Source organism: Talpa occidentalis, unplaced genomic scaffold, assembly GCF_014898055.3.
Source record: "Talpa occidentalis isolate TD23 unplaced genomic scaffold, MPIMG_talOcc4v2.1 talOcc4.12, whole genome shotgun sequence".
Lineage (NCBI taxonomy): Eukaryota > Metazoa > Chordata > Mammalia > Eulipotyphla > Talpidae > Talpa > Talpa occidentalis.
In genome coordinates, this window is record NW_023601212.1 from 8520038 (window position 1) to 8540018 (window position 19981).

At 50.3% G+C, this 19981-nt stretch overlaps 1 protein-coding gene across 2 annotated transcripts; it reads left to right on the top strand.

The window, feature by feature from the left end:
- The first annotated feature begins 429 nt into the window (after positions 1-429).
- YJU2 (YJU2 splicing factor homolog) lies at positions 430-17566 on the top strand. Of its 2 annotated transcripts, XM_037505095.2 has the most exons (8): positions 430-534; positions 1876-1976; positions 3521-3665; positions 5633-5767; positions 7990-8171; positions 9759-9882; positions 13407-13551; positions 14588-17565. In XM_037505095.2, the coding sequence occupies exons 1-8, from the start codon at positions 511-513 to the stop codon at positions 14698-14700; spliced, it is 969 nt and encodes a 322-aa protein (XP_037360992.1). In that variant the 5' UTR covers positions 430-510; the 3' UTR covers positions 14701-17565. The 2 variants fall into 2 exon arrangements, with proteins under 2 accessions (XP_037360992.1, XP_037360993.1); XM_037505096.2 differs by lacking the exons at positions 430-534; positions 1876-1976 and adding an exon at positions 2690-3402 and having other exon boundaries at positions 14588-17566.
- Positions 17567-19981: the final 2415 nt, after the last annotated feature.

The following is a 19981-nucleotide window of genomic DNA, read 5'->3' on the forward strand; positions in this document are numbered from 1 at the left end:
GGCTTCCAAGACACTCCTTTGTAGCGACCCGTGCAGCCCGTGGGACCTGCCCCCAACCCCACGTGAATGCTAAGAGCACAGGAACGGCGGGTGGGTTCCCAGAGCCTAGCACACAGGCTAAGCAATCGGCACAGCGCTTTATTTGTTGAATAAATGAATGAATAACAGGGAAAGTCGCGACCAGCAGCCACCTCGTACTGCTACAAAATTTTAAGGCATCGCTGCCGACCTCTAGGGGCGCAGCACCTCCTCGGAACTCCTAGAAACCCAGACGGTTCCCGGAACCTTTGTTGCTCACCACCGAGGTTACAACTCCGGAAGGAAGATAGTAGCATTCGGACCTTGACAGGCGGGATTAGAGCCAATGAAAAAGGCAAGACACGCAGCTGCAACCAATAATAGAGGCCGACGGAAGTCACGTAGCGGAAGTGGAAGGGACGGCCGGGGAATTCCGTCACCCCCCGAACCTAATCAGTTCTCTCGGGCTTGCGAGAAGAGTAGGAGGCAAAGATGTCGGAACGAAAAGTTTTAAACGTAAGTGTTCTGTGGCTAGGGATTTCTGCCCGGGACGGGACATCTCGGAGCTCCGGCCGAGGCGGGGTTCCCGTGAGCTACGGACACCTTTTCCTTCTCGACCGGCCTTCCGTTTGGGGCGGGGCCTCCCAAACTCCTCCCAATCACCCTCCGTTGGGGGCGGGACCTTCCTTACGCCAGCCCACATTCAGCTTGCTGGGCGCGGGGCTCGGGCTATTTACTCACCTTCCCGGAAGGGTTTTCCGAAGAAATTATTTGGTTATTTCCCTTGGGGCGGGCCTTCCTAAAAATACTGGTAGTTCCCCTCTCCCCCCGCCCCAAAGCAGCGACTTCTGGGACGTGTCTGTTAATCCCCGCCCTGCCTGGGGTCGCCAGTCAATACTGTTCCTTACTTACAGGACTTGCACTTTCTTAAGCTCTGGTTCTCTGCTCATGGGGAACCGTAACAAGGGCTTCATCGTCTCCTCCCCTCCTTGGAAGGGAAAACCTGCCTGTCCTGGGGGAGGAGGGGGCAGGGACCCACTCGGGGCGCAGGGACCCACTCGGAAGGCAGAATTCTGCTTCTGGGAAGGAGAGCTCTGAAATTCTGAGGCCCAGCCCCTCTCACCCCAGGAGGGTGTGTGCCCCTAGAAAGGAACTGACCTCTCGGTCCTGTAAGTGGAGAATATGAAGACCAGGATTCCATGGTCTTGCCAGGAGCCCGGGGTTCAGAGGTGGAGCTGATGACATTCTCTGCTCAGCGCCCTCATTCTTTAAACATCTGTATTAGGAATCCAGCCCCAGTCTCCTTACATTTCAGTGCAGTGTGCTGGACTTCATGTCTGTGAAACCTCTTCCATCTTGAGGCGCCACCTGGGAGGCATCTACAGGTGTACCTCAGTCCGTTGCAATGAAGGAAATTACATGAATTTGTTGGTTTTCCAGTGATTATTAAAAGTTATGTTTACGCTATATTGTAGTCTGTTAAGTATGCAATAGCATTAAGACTAAAAATGTACACCTCTTAATTAAACATGATACAGAAACAAAGGGAGCACATCTTTTGGAAAAATGGGGCCGATTGACTTGCTAGGCTCAGGGTTGCCAGAAACCTTCAGTTGTGAAAGCATAATATCTGCAAAGTGCAGCAAAATGAGATATATCTGTATTTCCATATTTCTGTGTGGTTCTGTGTGCAAGACGCTGTGCTAAATGCCATGCTCTCAAATCCTTATGGGTGGGTGGGTGGTATCTGTTCTTCAGATGAGGAAACAGTCTTTGAGAGGATAAGTAATAGCCAGAGCGGAGGAATCCAACCTATGTCTCAACACAGTTCCCCTAACATTCCTTTCTTCCCCACAGAAATATTACCCTCCCGACTTTGACCCATCGAAAATCCCCAAACTCAAACTCCCCAAAGACCGGCAGTACGTGGTACGATTGATGGCCCCTTTCAACATGAGGTGAGCATGATTCCCCCCGCCACCCCTGACAGCCCAGTCAGGGCAGACAGACCCAGTGTCTGTGTCGGTAGAGAATGATGTCTCATCACCAGTGGTCAGCCCAGGTCGCTGTTTTTGGTGCACATGTTGACCCAGTGAGCCAGTGACCACAGACCTTGCTTCCCTCCTCGTTCAGGATTAATCTTCCTGCCCTCTCAGAGTTCCCAGTGGTGCTGCTTGGGGGTCTTAATTATGTGACGTTTAACACTGGGGACATGTTCTGAGAAAGGCACTATTAGGTGATGTCATTGTTGTGCAGACATCATAGCGTGTAAGGACACTAGCCCCTTGGTGGCACAGCCTGTTGGGACCACTGTCACATGTACAGCCTGTACCCAAGCAAACACTGTTATTCAGCACATGGCTGTATTTGAAACCAGATACACCTGGTGGTAAAAAGTACCTTTATTCAGTGACATTCACTACATAGCTACATATTGTTACCTGTTTATTTTCACTCTCTCCTGTGTGCCTTAAATTTTTTCATTCAGTAGTCTTTAATTGGGCACCTGCTATTTGCCAGGGCCAAGTGTGTAGTAGGATTGTGGAGAGCAAGGTTGACAAAGTCCCTGACTCCAGGAGTTGACAGTATGATAAGTGGAGATAATACACAATAATCATGCAGTCCTGGGCCTCCCCCGTGGTGTAGCGGGTTGAGCGCAGTGCTGTGAAGCTGTCTACAGCTTCTGCAGCAGGAGTTTGATTCCCAGCCGGCCAGGGAGATACCTGCATAGCACGGCAGACCTCTCCTGTCTCGCCTGCTGCTCCCCTCAGCCGTGTATTTCAGTCAGTCTGCCTATTTTGTTCCCCGCTCTATCTCTGGTGGATCCTCTCACCCTCCTGCACCTCTGGCCTGTACCCCAGTTCTTGTATAAATAAATAAAAAATCTTTAAAAAAAAAATCATGCAGTCCTTCCAGGTGTACTTGGAACAAGTAAATTGGGCAGCAGGGTTGGTGGCAGGGAAGGAGGATGTGGTCAGGGAAATGACACAACAGATGCCAGTGGTTCTGAAGGTCTGAAGGGTGAAGAGTGACATGGGCTATGAGAACTGCAACAGCAGAAGTTCAGAGGTAGGACCAAACTGGGGGTGTTTGCAGGGTAGCCAGGAGGCTGGTGTGCTGGGCCTGGGGAGCACAGGGACTGAGCAGGACAGCCAGGGGAAGGGTGACAAGAGCTCTGCGTTGCTCCATGTGATCTCTCTGACTTTCCTCTTGGTAGATTCATCCCTTCTGGAGGCCAGATGCCCCAGGAGCACCAGGCTGCCTTCTAGGAGTGTGACCGACCTGTCTCACCTAGTCCGGATGCTTCCCACACTCCAGTTAGATGTTAGAAGAGCATGTCAGGTTGGGGAAGTCCATGCACGTGCTGGAACAGGCAGCCCTCGGGTAGGGAGCGCCCCATCTCTGGAGGTGTGCACGTAGCCATGTGCCAGACTGCCAGAGCATCCTACCAGTATGAACCAGAGCGCCAAGATGACTTGAGTCCTTTTGTCCTTCCCCACAGGTGCAAGACGTGCGGAGAATACATCTACAAGGGCAAGAAGTTCAATGCGCGCAAAGAGACTGTGCAGAACGAGGCCTACCTGGGTCTGCCCATCTTCCGCTTCTACATTAAGTGCACACGCTGCCTGGCTGAGATCACTTTCAAGGTAGGTGGAGCCAGGCTGGTTCTTCCTCCCCAGCCCCCATTCATGCTGGGAGGTCCTCGGGGCTCCCCACAGCTCCCCACCCTTATCTTCATGCTGCAGGGAAATCCCATTTCACCTTATTCCCAAGAAACAGACAGAGATTAGGGGGAGATGTTCACGGCAGCATAGAAGTCAGTGTGTCACATAACATTCAGGTCAGTGAGGGCGCATGGTCAGTGGGGTCCCGTAGGCCCCCCTACATGGCTTAGGTGTATAGTAGGCTCTTCATCTGGGTTTGCATCATTACATGCATCCTCAGAACGCATCTCGATGCTAAGCAGCTCATGACTGTATCTATAAAGGAAGAAAGTGGAAGCAACCTAGATGTATAGAAGATTTGCTGAACAAATGATATACTATACCATGGAATATTACATAATCAATCAAAGTCATGTTTGTGCCTTTAATTGTCACCTCAAGGGATGATACTAAGGATTTAGGGAAAGGATGAGGAGAATTTAAAATTTTCTCTTTACATGCTTCTGTAGTGTTTTGAGTATTTTTTTGCCATAAACTTTTTTCCTTTGGTTAAAAAATACAGTTTGATCAATACAAATAGAAAGTACATTTTAAAATTATATACTTTGGCTACTTTTTTAACAGTAGCTTTATTTAGATATATTTCACATACAATAAAATTCACCCTTCAGAGGGTAAAGTTTAATGGCGTTAGTACATTTGCAGGATACTATACTACCACCTCTAATTCCAGAATATTCTCCTCAACCCCCCATTTGCTTCCTCTAAGCCCTGACATCCACTAATCCCCTCCCTGTTTCTGTGGCTGTGCCTGTCCTGGACGTTTCTCCTCAGTGGACTCATACTCCATGGCCTTGTGTGTCTGCTTCTCTCCCTGAGCATCATGTGTTCAGGGTCCCTCCGTGATTGCGAGCGTCAGAGCTGCCCCCCTTGTCATGGCCAAGTGATATTCCACAGTATGAAAATGCCACGTTGTATTTATCTGCTCATTAACTGATGAACATTCGGGCTATTTGCAGAAAATGCTTATTTTAAAGACTAGGGGAACTATGGCAAAATTTTATAAAATGGCCTTCCTAGTGAAGAATTTCAGGTGATTAAATAACTAGGGTTTCCTCAATAGGTTTATGTGAATGTTGTGAAAACAGAATTCAAAACAGCAGTGCAGGATTAACACTGCACCCTCTCTGTCCATCAGCCCTGAAGCATAGGAAACAAAAACTTGTAATAGTTTCTTATGTGATTTTCAAAAAGCATGTTCTGCATACACATACACACCGGCTCACTCTTCCTCCTTTCCTTTTTAACAAAAACTTATTTAGTAATACGTTTAGATTTACAGAAAAATTGCAGACATGGCATAGGAGGTCCTTCCTGCCCCCAACCACAACCCTTTCTGTGAACATCATACTTTTTCTCAGTGCATCTGTCACAATGAGAAGTCCACATTGGAAGCTTCCAGTTGTGATGCAGATCTAGTTTTTCTGCAGATGTCATTTTTCTATTCTGGGGACTAACCCATGATACCATTTTCTATTTCATTATTCCATTTTATCAATACATCTAAACGTATGCTCTATGCATATTTGATATATAACTTATAATTAAGGAAGTAACATGAAGTAAATACAAGGCCTGCATACATACAAGGCAAAAAGCCAACATATGCAAAAGTCTGGAGACTTACTTGCAAACATGGTGGAGGGTGGAAGGTGAGGGGTTACAAGGAGGTAAGTAGAGAAGCCTCTGTAGTCCATACTACAGAGTTGAGTGTTTTTGCAAAAGGGGAGCAGGAAGACTAGAAAGAACCACACTAGCTAAAGCAGTAAGATAAGAAAAAGAAAAGGTATTCGAGGGAGTGAAACATTGAGAGAGAGTGTGTCACAGACTGCAGAAGCCGTCAATAACCAGGGACATAGGAGTTGACATCTGTCCATCCTTCCTTCCAGACAGACCCTGAAAACACAGACTACACAATGGAGCACGGAGCCACACGAAACTTCCAGGCTGAGAAGCTTCTGGAGGAGGAGGAGAAGAGGGTGCAGAAGGAGCGGGAGGATGAGGAGTTGAACAACCCCATGAAGGTGAGCCAGGCGCCCCCGTGTGTGTGTCGGGCACATGCATGTGTGTGTGAGGATGCTGGCAGTGTTGGTGCCCCTTTCCACCTCAGGTCTGTGGGCAGGGGTGAATCAACGGGTGATCAGCAGAACTCTAAGGTATTCCCAGGACCCCTGCCTCCAGGCCCCCCACCCTGCGTAGCCCTAGGAGCTGTGTGTATAAGGATGTGGGACCTGTGATCAGGCTGTTAGAGTAGGTCTCGGCACAGTTGGTCTCACGAAAGGGAGATTACCCTGATGGGCCTGCCCTGTCACTTGAACCCCTTTATCTGGGTCTAAAGTTGGAGACAGGGCATCAGAGATGTGAAGGAGCTGCACAGCACAGTGGCCCACATGCCAGGGAGCAGTGGGCAGCCCCCGGGAGCAGAAAATGGCCCCCAGTCAACAGCCAGCAAGAAAAGGGAGATCTCAGTCCCACAGGCACCAGGAACCTAAATGAGCTCAGAAGAAGATCCTGGTTCTCCCATAGCCCCTTGATTTCAGCCTGGTGAGTGCTATCCAGCCATGCTGTACCAGACGCTTGACCCACATAAACTCCAAGACAGTGAATCCATACTGCCACTGAGCTGATGACAAACTGTTAGGCTGCAAGAGAATACTGGGAAGCAGGAAGTTGGACTTCCGGTCACAAGGTGCTTCCTGCAGTCATCTTCCCCAGTTTTCTAAGAAGCTTTCCATGACCAGGAGGGATTAGACTAAATTAGGCCAGTAGGTATTAAGACTAGGAATATAGATGGAAAAGGTCACTTGAACATTTCCTGGCTACGTGACCTTGAGCAAGGCACTGGGCCTCTCTGTGGAGCATGTTCATCTATAACTGGGTCGGATAACTGTACCCTCCTCATATAATTGTGGTAAGGATTAAATGTTTTAGGACTCAGCCCTTAGTAATCCATAAATGTTAATACTAACATTGTATTCCTTAAATTCATTTTCACCTTCAATTGGGCAATTTTGTTATTTTTCTCAGAAACGATAGGATGTCTGTGTTCCCCCCACCACCACCCCCGTCTCCACCCACTCCCATGGTCATCTGTTTCTGGATCCTCTCACCTCTGCCAATTGTGTTTTCTAAGCAAAGCATGCCGGATCTGGTCCAACTGTTTCAGCAGGGAGAGAAATAGGTCTCCAAGGGGGTTTGCTCTGTGCTGTCCATGTGCTCCTCTAGTTACTGCTGCACCCGCCAACAAGGGGCCATGACTCTGGTGTTAGTGAGCTGTTGCTGCATAACAGTTACCCAAAGCTTTGCAGCTTCAACCATTTATTATCATCATTTCTGAGAGTCAGGAATCCCACCTGGACAACTTAGATGGATTGCCTTGACTTGGGGTCTCTCACAAGACTGCAGTCAAGCTGTGGGCTGGGTCTTGTCTCCTCTGAAGGATCAACTGGGACCAGAAGAGCCAATACCAGGTGGCTCCCTCATATGGCTATTGATGGGAGGCCTCAGCTCCTCTCCACCTGGCCCCTCCGCAGCAATGCAAGAGCTTCCTCACAACATGGCAGCCAACAGATCACTCCCCAAGTCGAGTGAGCCCAGAGAGAGTAAGGCAGAAGCCACTGTGCTTATTAATGACCTGCTCTTAGCAGTGACAGTGTCATTCCTCATTCTCTTCATTAGCAGCAAGTCACTAAGCCTGTCCATCCTCAAGAAGAGGGGATTTAGATTCCACTTCCTAAAGGGAGCAGCATCAAAGAATTTTTGAACGTATTTTCAAATCACTGTGACTTCCACTTTCCAGAAGATTGAAACAAGATTCCACAGTCAGGAAGCAGCCATGTCAGGATTCATGCCCAACTCTGCCTGGCTCCATGTCTCTGAGACCTGGGGTGGTCAGCATCCCCTCTTTGCACCTTGGTTTCCTTTTCTGTAAAATCGGGGTTGTTGCATAGGCCAAATGAGATTGTATGTGTTAATGTCTTAGCCTGAGGCCTGGCACAGAATAGTTGTTTGTCTATTTTAAATCCACTTGGCTGTTTTTACTCAGAGGAGTCAGGATCCACCTGGCCACCTGGCTCTAAAACTGACCAGTCGTGTGGCCTCAGGCAGTCATTTCCCTTCCCCAGACTTCAGTGTTCTGATCTGCGAAATGGATCAGCGGCGGGACTGCACAGGAGGGGATGTCAGGTGGGGAATGTCACAGAGTGAAAGCCCAGCACACTCAGCCCCATGTCATCCTGCCTTCCAGGTGCTGGAGAATCGAACCAAGGACTCCAAGCTAGAGATGGAGGTTCTGGAGAACCTTCAGGAGCTCAAGGACCTGAACCAGCGGCAGGCCCATGTGGACTTTGAGGCCATGCTGCGGCAGCATCGCCTGTCAGAGGAGGAGCGGCAGAAGCAGGAGCAGGAGGAGGACGAGAGGGAGACAGCGTGAGTCGGGTCCTCTGGGGCAGCGGGGCTGAGCTGCCGTGCCGGTGTCGCCTTCTTAGGGTCACCTGCCCTCTCCCATCTCACTTCCCTCCCCCCGTCTCACTTTCTCTGTCATGGCACCTGTGTTGGAGTTCCCACGACTACCCCCAGGTTCAACAGTTGGCAAGGAGGACCCTGAGGTTTTGGTGGGTAGTCATCATCACAGCTGTGGCTCCTGGAGCAGGAAGATGGAGCGCAAAGAGAGCAGAGGGAAAAGGCACATGGGATGCATTTGGGGAGGTCAGGGGGAAATATCCCACAGGACAAGTTTAATTCCCCCCAAATGAGAGGTGCTGGCATGTATGAAGTGTGGTCCCCAAGAGCTCTTGAAGATCCAGCTCCCAGGATGCTCACCAGGATGGTCACGGGTGCCCCTGCCTGGCTTACACCGAGATCCCAAACTGCAGGAGGACAGCCATGACCATGTGCACAGTCCTTTTAGGGCCAGAGAATTCTTATCAGGGGGTCCTGGGGACCCTCCCAAAAGTCAGGTTCCAGCCAAGGGGCACCTTGCAAACCAGCGTCTCCAAAGATGCAGCCTCAGGCCTGCTATGTTCATGCTTTTCTAAGGCTGCCTGTCACTTTCTGGAACATTCTCTCTGTCTTTTTTAAAAATTTTTATTTATTTATTTTTAAATTTTGATTTATTTTGGGCCTCCCTGGTGGCGCAGGGGGTTAAGCACTGCACTATGAAGCAATCTGCAGCATCTGCAGCACGAGTTTGATCCCTAGCTGGCCAGGGAGAAACCCACATGGTGCAGCAGACCTCTCCTGTCTCACCTGCTGCTCCCCTCAGCAGTGTGTTTCAGTCAGTCTGCCTGTTCTGTTCCCTGCTCTGCCTCTGGTGAATCCTCTCACACACACACCCTCATCTCTGGCCTGTGTCCCAGCTCTTGTATGCATAAAGAACTAAATCTTTAAAAAAAAAAAGAAGCTGGAAAAAATTTTTTTTATTTATTTTGCATGGCAGAACTGGAGTGTAGGCCAGAGGAGCGGCGGGCGAGAGGATTCACCAGAGACAGAGTGGGGAGCAGAACAAGTGAATCTACTGAAATACACTTGCTGATTCACCCCTCTCCTGCTTTATAGTCTCTTTCCCTGTTTTAGGAACCTTTTCTTTTGCATCCCTGGGACCTACAACATGATCAAACATAGGTGATCAATTCACCCCTACTCAGTTGACAGACCATTGATACTGAGTGCAACAAGGGGAATCTCTGTTTGCTGAATGCATTCTGGGTGCCTGTGCTATTTGAGATTGGCATGATCATCATCATGGTTTTGGGGACTAAAGTTCAGGGAGGTCCAAGCAGGGCCCCACCAAAGTCACCCAACTAGGGCTCAAATCCAGACAGGCTGGTCCTGCATCCAGGTACTTAACTACTCACTGCCCTCAGGAGATAAAGAACAATTTTCCAAAAAAAAAAGAATTTTCATGCCTCCCATCCTCCACCCATTGAGGTCAGGAAAAGGCTTCTGAACCAAGATACCTAGCCTTAGAGGGGATCCTGGGCACTGATCCCCAACCCCACATTTCACCCATTTCAGGGCCTTGGTGGAAGAAACTAGGAAACGGAGGCTGCTGGAAGACTCTGATTCAGAGGAGGATGCTCCTGCTCCTGCCCCACCCCACTCAGTCCTGCGGCCCAACCCCACTGCTATCCTGGATGAGGTGAGTGGGGCCGCTCACATTTCGTGTGTTCTCAAGTTAAGCAGGGGCAGAGTAAGCTCAGGCCAGGCTTCATTCTTCCTTAAAGAGCCAGACAGTCTGCAAGACTGTGTATACAGCTTGACTGTCATCACAGCACAAAAGCAGCTACAGATCCTATGTAAGTGAGTGGACATGGCCTTGTGCCAATAAAACTTTGTTCTCAAAAGCAGCAAGCCACTAAGTCAGCCCATCCTCAATAAAAGAGGATTTAGACTACAGTTAGGTGGGCCTAACTGGTCTGTAGTTTGACAACCCTGCTTCAGCTGCTGAAACAAAGAAATATAAGAACACAGACACTCATTTCTCAGTCACATGACAGTCCTGGGGTGACAGCCTGGGACTCCCTGAAGTTCTGCTCCATGTAGTCATTCAGAGATCTAGCTGCTTACGCTGTCTGCTCCTAGAGCATTGATTCCTGCTCCATGATCACAACTAACTTAGACTGTGCTGGGTTCCACCTGGGCAAGTCAGAGGGTGTGTGTAGGAGCACCTGCCAGTGCCCTGAGGCCCAGATGCCTATGTTCCTTCCTCATCCCATTGACTAGGCTCAGTCACATGACTACACTTAGCTGCAAGGGACACTGGGAGCTACATATGCTAACTGGCCCACTGGCAGGAAGGAGAGGAGCGTGTGTGTGTTTGGGGATGGGGGGCAGTGACTAGCATTTTCCATCATAGCTGTCTTATCCAAGGTGGTCAAGGCCACTCTGGTCTGTTAAAGAAGGAAGTAAAAGTGGGAAAATGGATATAACACAGACACCCCAGAAACGTTTTACTTCAAAACATGTTAGTTAATCTGTGTTAGTTAAATGCAAGTCCAGCCACTGTACAAGACCCACACTCACAGTGGTCTCAGATGTTCCTTTTCTCTGAAATAATGGTTGTGCCCACAACCCCCAAAACAGGAAAGGAACCCAGGCACCTTCCTTCTCATTGTTCTGCCATCACAAGGAGGAGGCCCTCATTGCATAGCATCCAACTGCTGCTTCTGCATCTGCATTCCACCCACTGGGAAGGTTCAGGGGAAGGGCCTATTAGGGATACTCTGCTCGTGGCTGAGCACATGCTTCTGCTCATATCCCATTGGTCAGAACTGAATCATGTGACCACATCCTTCTACAAAGGAGCCTGGGAAATGCAGTCTTTCATAGAGGCCGTGCTGTTCCAGGGGAGAATTCTAACCATTAGAAGTGAGCGCGGGCTTGCAAGTTGTAAACTGCCACCTGTTCGTTTCTGGATATTGAGTCAAACTTTTGCTTTTGGAGGATAAGGTCATACTTTGTTTTATTGTATTTCACTTTATTAACACTTTATAGTTACTGCAGTTTTTACAAATTGAAGGTTTGTGGCAAACCTGCGTCCAGCCAAGTCTGTTGACATCATTTTTCCAACAGCACGTGCTCACTTTGCATCTCTGTGTCAAGTTTTTTAGCAGTTATTTTCAGATATAATACCATCGCACACTTTGTAAACTCTAGTGTAGTGTAAACACAACTTTCACATGCTCTGGGAAACCAAAGAATTTGTGTGACTTGCTTTATTGAGGTACTTGCTTTATTGTGGTGGTTTGGAACCAAACCCACAGTGTCTGTGAGGTGTGCCTGCATGTGCCCTAATAGTCTCTTGCATAAACCGCACCCAGAATTCATTGTTTAAAAGTTCCTCTTTTTATTTTTTCTTTTAAGTGGAAGCCATTTTGAAAGCAATCTGACTTTTTATGATTCTCCCCCCAGCTTTTTATAGTTGTCCTGTTTATGTATAACTTGATGGTAGCATTTTTGTTTTGCTTTACAAACTATGCCTTTATCAAGACATTTCAAACCTTCCTCGTAACTCTTACAGAAGTATATCTTTTCACACCTCCCTTTCCCTGATTTAATTCGGTGGTAATGAGTACAGCTAGCATAAGCAGGTTTGGAAGCAAATACACAAGGCTCTTAGCGCTCGGCCTGCCCTGGGAGGCTGCGATCCTATTTGACACAAGGACATGAGTTACCTTGTGTGTCAGTTCAGTGGCACAGGATGAGAAAACCTTGACTTGCTTTCTTGATCTCTCCGTCATCCCCTCAACCCACCCCCCAAATCTCTGTCTTGCTCACCACTCACTGAACCCCTTGGGCGGCACCATGACCACTGTGTCCTCCTCATCCCCCACATTCACTGCTCCACTGCCTTAGCCTCTCGGATGTGCCAACCTCATTCCCACCTCCAGGCCTTTGCTCACTGTTCTGCCCCCCAGCACCTCCTTGAGTGTCTGTTAATGCCTCTTCCTAGTTCTGGACCAAAGTCACCTCATTAATGAGACCTGGCCTGATGGCCTTATCAGAAGTCACTGTCCCTGCCCCCACCCTGACTTCCTTCTGTTGACTACTTATCAAAATGGACGTTGTCATTATCACAAGCAGGACCTTGAATCACGTTTTGTTCAACATCATTTTATTATAAAGTCAATGAGGAATAAACAGACTGGGCCGACACTGAACACAGCGATGTCATTGTACATCTCACTTAAGGTCACAGCTTCCGAGTACCTGTCACTGATGTTAAGTGAGCGCTTTGGAACTTGCTTGTCCCCCCGCTCCTCCCACAGTGGTCAGCTCCTGAGGGCAGCACGCTGCCTGTCTTCTCCCCCTGCACCGCCAGCCCTCAGCTCGGGCAGCACTGAGGAGTTTCTTAGTTCAGTAGTTTCCAGTTTCTCTGTGAACATCAAGCAGATGAAAGGGGTTCGTTGCGCAGACCTCTCCTGCCGCCCGCTGCTCCCCTCAGCAGTGTGCTTCGGTCCTTCTGCCTGCTCTGCTCCCCCCTCTGGCTCTGGTGAATTCTCTCACCCTCCCGTGCTTCTGACTGTACCCAGTCCTTGTATAAATAAATAAATAAATAAATAATAAAATCTTTAAAAAAAAAAAAAAAAGGGGGAGAGGAGGGGCTGCATCCCATTCTGCCTCCTCTCAACTAGTTCCCAGAGCACATCCTCCATATTCCCTCAGCCTCTCACGCAAGCTGAGCGATACTGCCTTGTACCAAGAACTGTTTTTGACAAGAACAAGACTGGGACTCACAGTTGGGGAGGCAGTTCCTAGGATGTAGGGGGAACATGCTGCAGTTCTCACCTGAGCTTGACCTGTGGGAAGAAGCCCCCCTGCTGCAGGAGAGATCTGAACCAGGTGTTGAAGGGTGGTAGGCATTTACTAAGTGAGCAAGAGGAAAATAGGAGGTTCCACGTGGTGGGTAAAGGTGTGGAGGTAAGAAGCTGCACTTTATAAGTCGGATGTGTATGATGGAAAATGTGTAGAGGACTCGAGTACCAAGCTTAGGGCGATGGAGGTGGGGTGGGAGGCGCAGAGTTTTGAGCAGGGGGGAGATTAGGTCAGCACCGCAGCGGGAGAATGGGTGGTCAAGGTCCCAGTTTAACAGGGACTACGAACATGAGGCCAGAGGGGTGGTGGGATCTGCGACCACTCTCCTGTTACCTCATCACCCTGCAGACCCCAAAGGCCAAGAGGAAGGTGGAGAGTTGGGAGCGGAGTGTCGGCACCTTTGGCAGCAGGCCCCAACTGTTGGGCCTGGTCGTGGTGAAGAAAACAGCTCTGCATGGCAACACCCAGCAGAGCCAGGCAGCACCCACCCCAGGTGAGTTCCCAGGGTTCCCTGAAGCTGGGTGCAGTACCGCAGATGGATGCTGGGTGGCAGCAGTGCCTCAGCTGTGTATTTATTTATTTATTTATTTATTTATTTATGCATACAAGCACTGGGGTTAAGGCCAGAGGTGGGGGTTGTGTGTGAGAGGATTCACCAGAGACAGAGTGGGGAGCAGAATAGGCAGATTGACCGAAGTACACTGCTGAGGGGAGCAGTGGACAAGACAGGAGAGGTCTGCTGCACCCTGTGGGTCAGCTCCCAGGCCAGGGCTCGAACTCATGCCACCACAGTGGCTGTTCATAGCTTGATAGCATTGAGACTTAACCCCTGCACCACCAGGGAGGCCTGACCTCTGCTATTTTGTTGCTGAGTAGCAGATTGAGGGGGATGGGGGGAACGTTGAGGGACTGACAACACCTACCAACCCAGGTGCAGACCCCTCACTCCTCTACATGTTTGTTCTGTGGCTGTGGTCAGGGACTTCACCCTGGGCCTACCTTTCCCGCCCTGTAAGAACCCACCAGTTAAGCTTCTTGTGTTGACTCCTGAGAGGCGCCTTGTGAGGATCTGCTGTAACCCTGGCCTGCAGTGCGCCTGTTGCACTCGTGAGCCATTGTGACCAGAACAGTTATCACCCTTTTTGTCAGATGAGTCCCAGGCCCAGAGTGCAAAGCCACTTACCCATAGTCATACAGGGGTGCGGTGGGTGGAGCTGGGAGCTTCCCCTCTTAACCACTGTGGTGTTTGGTTTGGTTTCCTTTCGACTTGAAATGGCTTACATTTGGTAGAAATGGGTTGGGTTCCCATAGGTCAGCTTCCATAGGGGTGTTGCTGGGTCAGATGGGCTGTGTGTTTAAGCCTGTGATAGATCCCACCAGGTTCCCTCCAGAAAGACAGGGCTGTCCTGAGCCCTGAGCAAGTAGGGGTGTGCAGCCCCGTTCCCCTGTGTTCGGCTATTATAGGGCCATCAGTGGCAGGCAGGCTGCAGGGTTGAGGTGTGGTGGGCTAACTCTTGCCTTCCTCCTAGGCTCCACGAAGAATGATAAGGTGGCAGACCCTGTTCCCCAGACACCTGGCACCTCCTCCCTAAGCCAGCTGGGTGCATATTCAGACAGTGAAGACAGTAGCGGCAGCAACTGAGCCTCGCCCTCCCCAGGGACTTTGCTTGGGGCAAGGGCCACTTGTGGGGCTCCAGCTGGTGGTTGGGATTCGAGGCCTGGTACAATCAGAGCCACCAAGGACAAATGAGGACTTCAGCCACAGGACTCAGTTTCTCTCCTGTCCCCTCGGGAACCTTGGGGTCCCCGGCTCATGGTGCCCCTCATCTGGCATCATATTCAGGGCTGGGACATCCCTGGAGCAGCTCTGAGCTTGCACAGGCTCGGTCCCCTTCAAGCTTCAGATGTTGCTGTGTCTTGGGCACGTGGAAGAGCCACCCACCAGGTGGGCCCAGCCTCAACCCTGTGGACCCAGTAGAGGCTCTGCCAGTATCTGAGGAGGGAGCCACAGATTTGTGGCCCTCAGGAACTGTCATATATGCCTGTCGTTAGTACGTTTAGTTTGGGGATGCGTCCTTGCACAGCAGTAAAGAGCTCATAGTCACATGACCAATAAATCTGACCCCAGCGCTCATGCTCTCAGGGTTTTCAGATGTCAGCTCTGTTACAGTTGCGTCGCTTAATGGTGGGAACTTGTTCTGAGGAACCAGTGGTCGGGCGATTTCCTTATGCTGTGGTGCCATAGAGTATAATGACACCTGGACTAGGGGGTCCAGCTAGGTGTGACCTCACGTGCGTCGTCCCTTGTTGCCTACTCGGCAGGTAAGAGATGTGTGATTGTGTGATCCTCTCCAGCTCCGGTATTTTCTAGTTGAAGGCTTTGTGCCCCTTCCAGACTCCACAACCCGCCCATCTCTTCTTTCCCGTTGCGCCAGTGAGTGTTGCCAGCCTCAGCCCTTCTCACATTCACGCGCTTCCGTTTGGCATTAGATACCCAGGTTTTGTATTTTTCACTGTCAGAGTTTAGGAGGTGAAAACCTCTTATTTTGGGGATCTGCTTTCTGCGATGATTCCTCTACTTGGGTACCACAGATGAAGAGGCCAACTGGGAACCTGAGAGGGCTTAGACAGATGTGGGGGGCCTCCCACCCTACTCTTTGACCAAGAGGAGAGGACTTCGGGTCCTGACTTGGCAGCCTGACAACAGTGGGCCCAAGTCAGCTCCTACTGCCAGCTGGTGAGGTTGACACCATGCGCATAGCTCTTCCTGATACAAATTTGACATCGGATTTGTGGCTCAAAACAGGCACAGCAGAAATATTTACACCATGGAAATTGGCAAACACTACAAGTCATTCTCCCCTGCCAAAATGCCAGTTGTTAAACTGTTCACAGCACAGCATAGCTGATTTTCACAAACTCAGTATCAGGCATTATGCCTGTAATAAGGCCCATTTAGAAACAGTTAAGATAAATCATCGGCTTAAGCTATGAAAAAAGATCGAGGAGCTTGGGCCCCTCTGTTCCACTTTGGTTGGTTCTTTCAGAATGTTTCCTGATCTTTCCCTGTACTTTTGCCACATGATGCACCATCTGTTGCTTTTACTGACTTAATGTTATCCCAACTTCATTCTAAAACATGGGTGAGAAAACAGGTCCGTAGGTCAAACCTGCTCCCTAGCCCGTGTTTGTGAATAAAGTTTTATTGGCACACCAACATGCTCACAGCTTCCACTCTACAGTGGCAGAGTTGAGTGGCTAGAATGGAGACTATGCCCTGACAGTCAATGCATTTATAGAGGAAGTTTGCTGGCCCCTATCTAAGATACCAAATTCTGCTCCCCACAGGTTCCAGAGGGAAGGTAGTCAAGACATCTCCCCAGTTTCTGGGCTCACCCTGTCCCTGCAGCTTTGCTGGCTGAGGTCATGGGAAGGCAGGTGCCAAGCTCTCTTTTCTCCATGTGACATGGTGGCTGCAGTAAAGGCAGCATCCATTGAATTTGTAGTAATGACAGCCGAGCTTTATGCAGCAGTCACCATTAGCAAGCTCATTTACATTCCCCGGTGCACATTTATTAATCCATTTGCTCACTGCAAAGATATTAATTAAGCACCTATTAAATGCCCAGCACCGCTTTAGCCATAGCTATATCAGTGAAAAAAGACGTGATTGTTGGGAGATGGGGTGTGGGTAAGGGAGGAAACATTAATATAATGGTAAAATATAAGCAAATGAAGCAAATGAGGTGGGTAAGACAGTCCTGAGGTTGTGTTAAGCAGGCTTGTTGATACCCTTGACTCCCTGAATGCTCTGCCTCACGGTCTCAGACTGGGGTCTCAGCTGCAGGCCCAGCTGGGGCAGTATTCTCTCCCAAGCTCTCTGTCATGTTATGGACAGAATCCTAGGTCAAAGCTGCCCTCAGTTCCTGGTCTACACGGAGCTCCCCAACAGCTGACTTCTAAGGAGAAGCTGCTAGAAATGGCTTCCTGTCATCATTGTCATGTTCTGCTGGTTGGAAACAAGCCACATATTTAAGGGGAGAGATTACACATGGGTGTGACCACAGGAGGTTGGGGTTAATGGGGTCACCTGAGGGTCTACCTGCTAGATCCCCTTTGGCAGTGAGCTTTGCAAGGGGGGTGTCACATTGTTAGTGTGTCCACAATAGCTAAGACTATCCAGCACTCAGCAGGGCTCCGTGAATGTTAGTGGCCCTAGTGGGTGTCTCCCCACTACCTACAGCTGAGATTGCAGCCCAGGGGCCCCCTGGTTCTGCCTGCCCTCCGCCACAGGCCCCCCTCTTCCACTGGAATGATCTCTTGAATTCTTGTTGCCCCAGAGACCTTTATGCTTTCTTCTCCCTCCCTCCCCCAGTCCTGGAAGGCCCATTCTCTTGTTGGGGTTCCTAGGGCTGAGGCAGCAGAGGCAGAGTCACACACATTGGGGTCTTCCATGTGCTAATCCTCTGCCACCTCCCCAACATCGCTGCCTCAGATTCAACCCCTCCCAGCCCCCCCCCCCACTCCGCTGGATACCCTCCCCTCTGTTCTCTGGAGCCTGCCCTTCCCCCATCGTGGCAGACAGTCCTGGTCCCCACGAGCTCCATAGTGGTCTCTGAGAGCTGTCAGGCCTCATCCAGAATCTCCTCCATCAGTTCCCCTGGAGGCTGCCCGACTGCCTGAGCACATTAGAGAGACTTGGGGGTTAGCCGCCCCCCGCCCACTGTGCTGTCTGAGCTCTCTCCCTGCCCCTGCCCTGGGGCACATGCTCCATTACTGCCACATTTTACAGATGTGGGGAGCTCCTTGACTGAGGGTTCAGAGCAAGTGATGGACAAGACCTGGCTTTGAAAAAAGACTTTCAGTCACCACAGTCCAATGCAGCTTCTGCAGACCAGAGGCCTCCAGGGGCTGAGACATGCCTTCCCCATCAGGTTGGGGGCTCATGATGACAGGGCTACACCTCCACCATCAGATTAGGCATGCTTGAAGTCTGGACCATGCCCCCCACATTGTCCTGGGACCCCTGAAGGCTGACTCACGTCTCCGCCATCAGACTGTGAGCCTGGAAGTCAGGGCCGTATCTCCGCCATCAGACTGGGAGCTCCCGCGAGCAAGCATATGCTTCCTCCACCTGGCTGCTACTTTGAAGGCACATCACACCTCCCCCATCAGACTGGGCTTCCTGGGCTCAAGTCTTCATCAGACGGGAAGGCCCTCAAGTCAAAAGCCTGCCTACCCCACCAGTCTGGAGCCTAGTAAGTAGCTGACCCTATCTCCTCACACTGGGGACTTCTGAGGGCCAGACCATGTCTCTTCCTTCAGACTGTAAATTAGGAAAGGCAGCTTCTAGAAGCTTCCAAGCGCAGAGATTATCTATCCTAATGACTAGGTATTCCTAAGGCCCAAGTCTCCTTCTCCAGATTAGGAGTTTGTTTTTTTTAAGATTGATTTATTTATGCATACAAGAACTGGGGTGTAGGCCAGAGGTGTGGGTGAGAGGATTCACCAGAGACTGAGTGGGGAACAAAACAGGCAGATCTACTGAAACACACTGCTGAGGGGAGCAGCAGATAAGTCAGGAGAGGTCTGCTATGCCATGTGGGTCACCTCCTTGGCTGGCTGGGGTGGCTTCATAGTGTTGCTGGCATCTTAACCCTTGTGCCACCAGGGAGGCCCCAGATTAGGACATTTTAGACCCCACCAGGGCCTTCCCAGCTGGTCCCTCTCCTCCTATTCTGGAGCCTTGGAACCCATCCACCCTCCAGTGTTGGGGACCCAGGGCGGGCTGCTCCCTGAAGCAAGGGTGAGGGGACTGCAGGCACAGTCCCTAGGCAGGAACCATCTTCCCTGAGATCCCCTACACACTAAGCATATATTGAGCACCTACTGTATACCATGTTATAGGTCATCACTCAGCCATGAAAAGGGGGGCAGCTCTGACACTCGCTACCACAGGGAGGGACCTTGAACATGTGATGCTCAGGGAGAGAAGCCACATGGTGTGTGCCCACTGATGTGAAATGTCCAGAACAGACACAGCCACAGGCAGAGAGTGGGTTTGTGGTGCCAGGGGCTGGAGACTTGGGGAGAATAGGAAGTGACTGTTAATTGGGTACAGGTTTCTTTCTGGGGTAATGGAATGTTTTGTGATTCATGGCGATAGTTACACAATCTTGTGAACATACTAAAAAGCATTAGAATGTCCACTTTCAGTATACATTACCTCTTTAAAAAAGAATGCACCTCAGGGTCCTCCCTGGTGGCGCAAGGGGTTAAGCATCAGCACTATGAAGCAATCCGCAACTAGGGTGCTGACCCACATGGCACAGCAGACCTCTCCTGGCTTGCCGCTGCTCCCCTCGGCAGTGTATGTCATTCAACCTGGCATCTCAGTACACTGCCAGCAGCGGTGAGCTGTGAGTCTCCTATTTTACAGATGGGAAGAGCCCAGGTCATTACTCAAGGTTAGGGGGCTGAGGCCCCAGAAACAGCTTCACCAGAAAGGAGCCCTGAAAAACCCCACTCGTTTTGGGGGGGGGGAGTCCCCTCAACCCAGCACCCCCAGCCCGCTCCACCTCCTCACCTTTGTTCTGCAGCCATCAGCCATAGGTCAGAAAGCCAGAACCCAGGGGTGACGTGGCTATTTGAGATCACCCTTCGAGGCATTGGACCCCAAGCCTAGCTCTTCTCACCCACCATCTCTGGCTCCTCCACGCGCCCCCCTCCTCCACTGGGGTGGGGTAGGGAGGACAAACCCCAGAGAAGGAGAAGCCAGCTCAAAAGCGCAGGGAAGTCAAATGCCGTTTGATTCTGCCTCGGGGCCCCTGATTGCTATTCCTGACACACACTGTAATTAGAAGGCCCCTTTCAAATATTTATACCTCAGACGCCGCATATTTATCTGACAGAGAGAGGCCTTG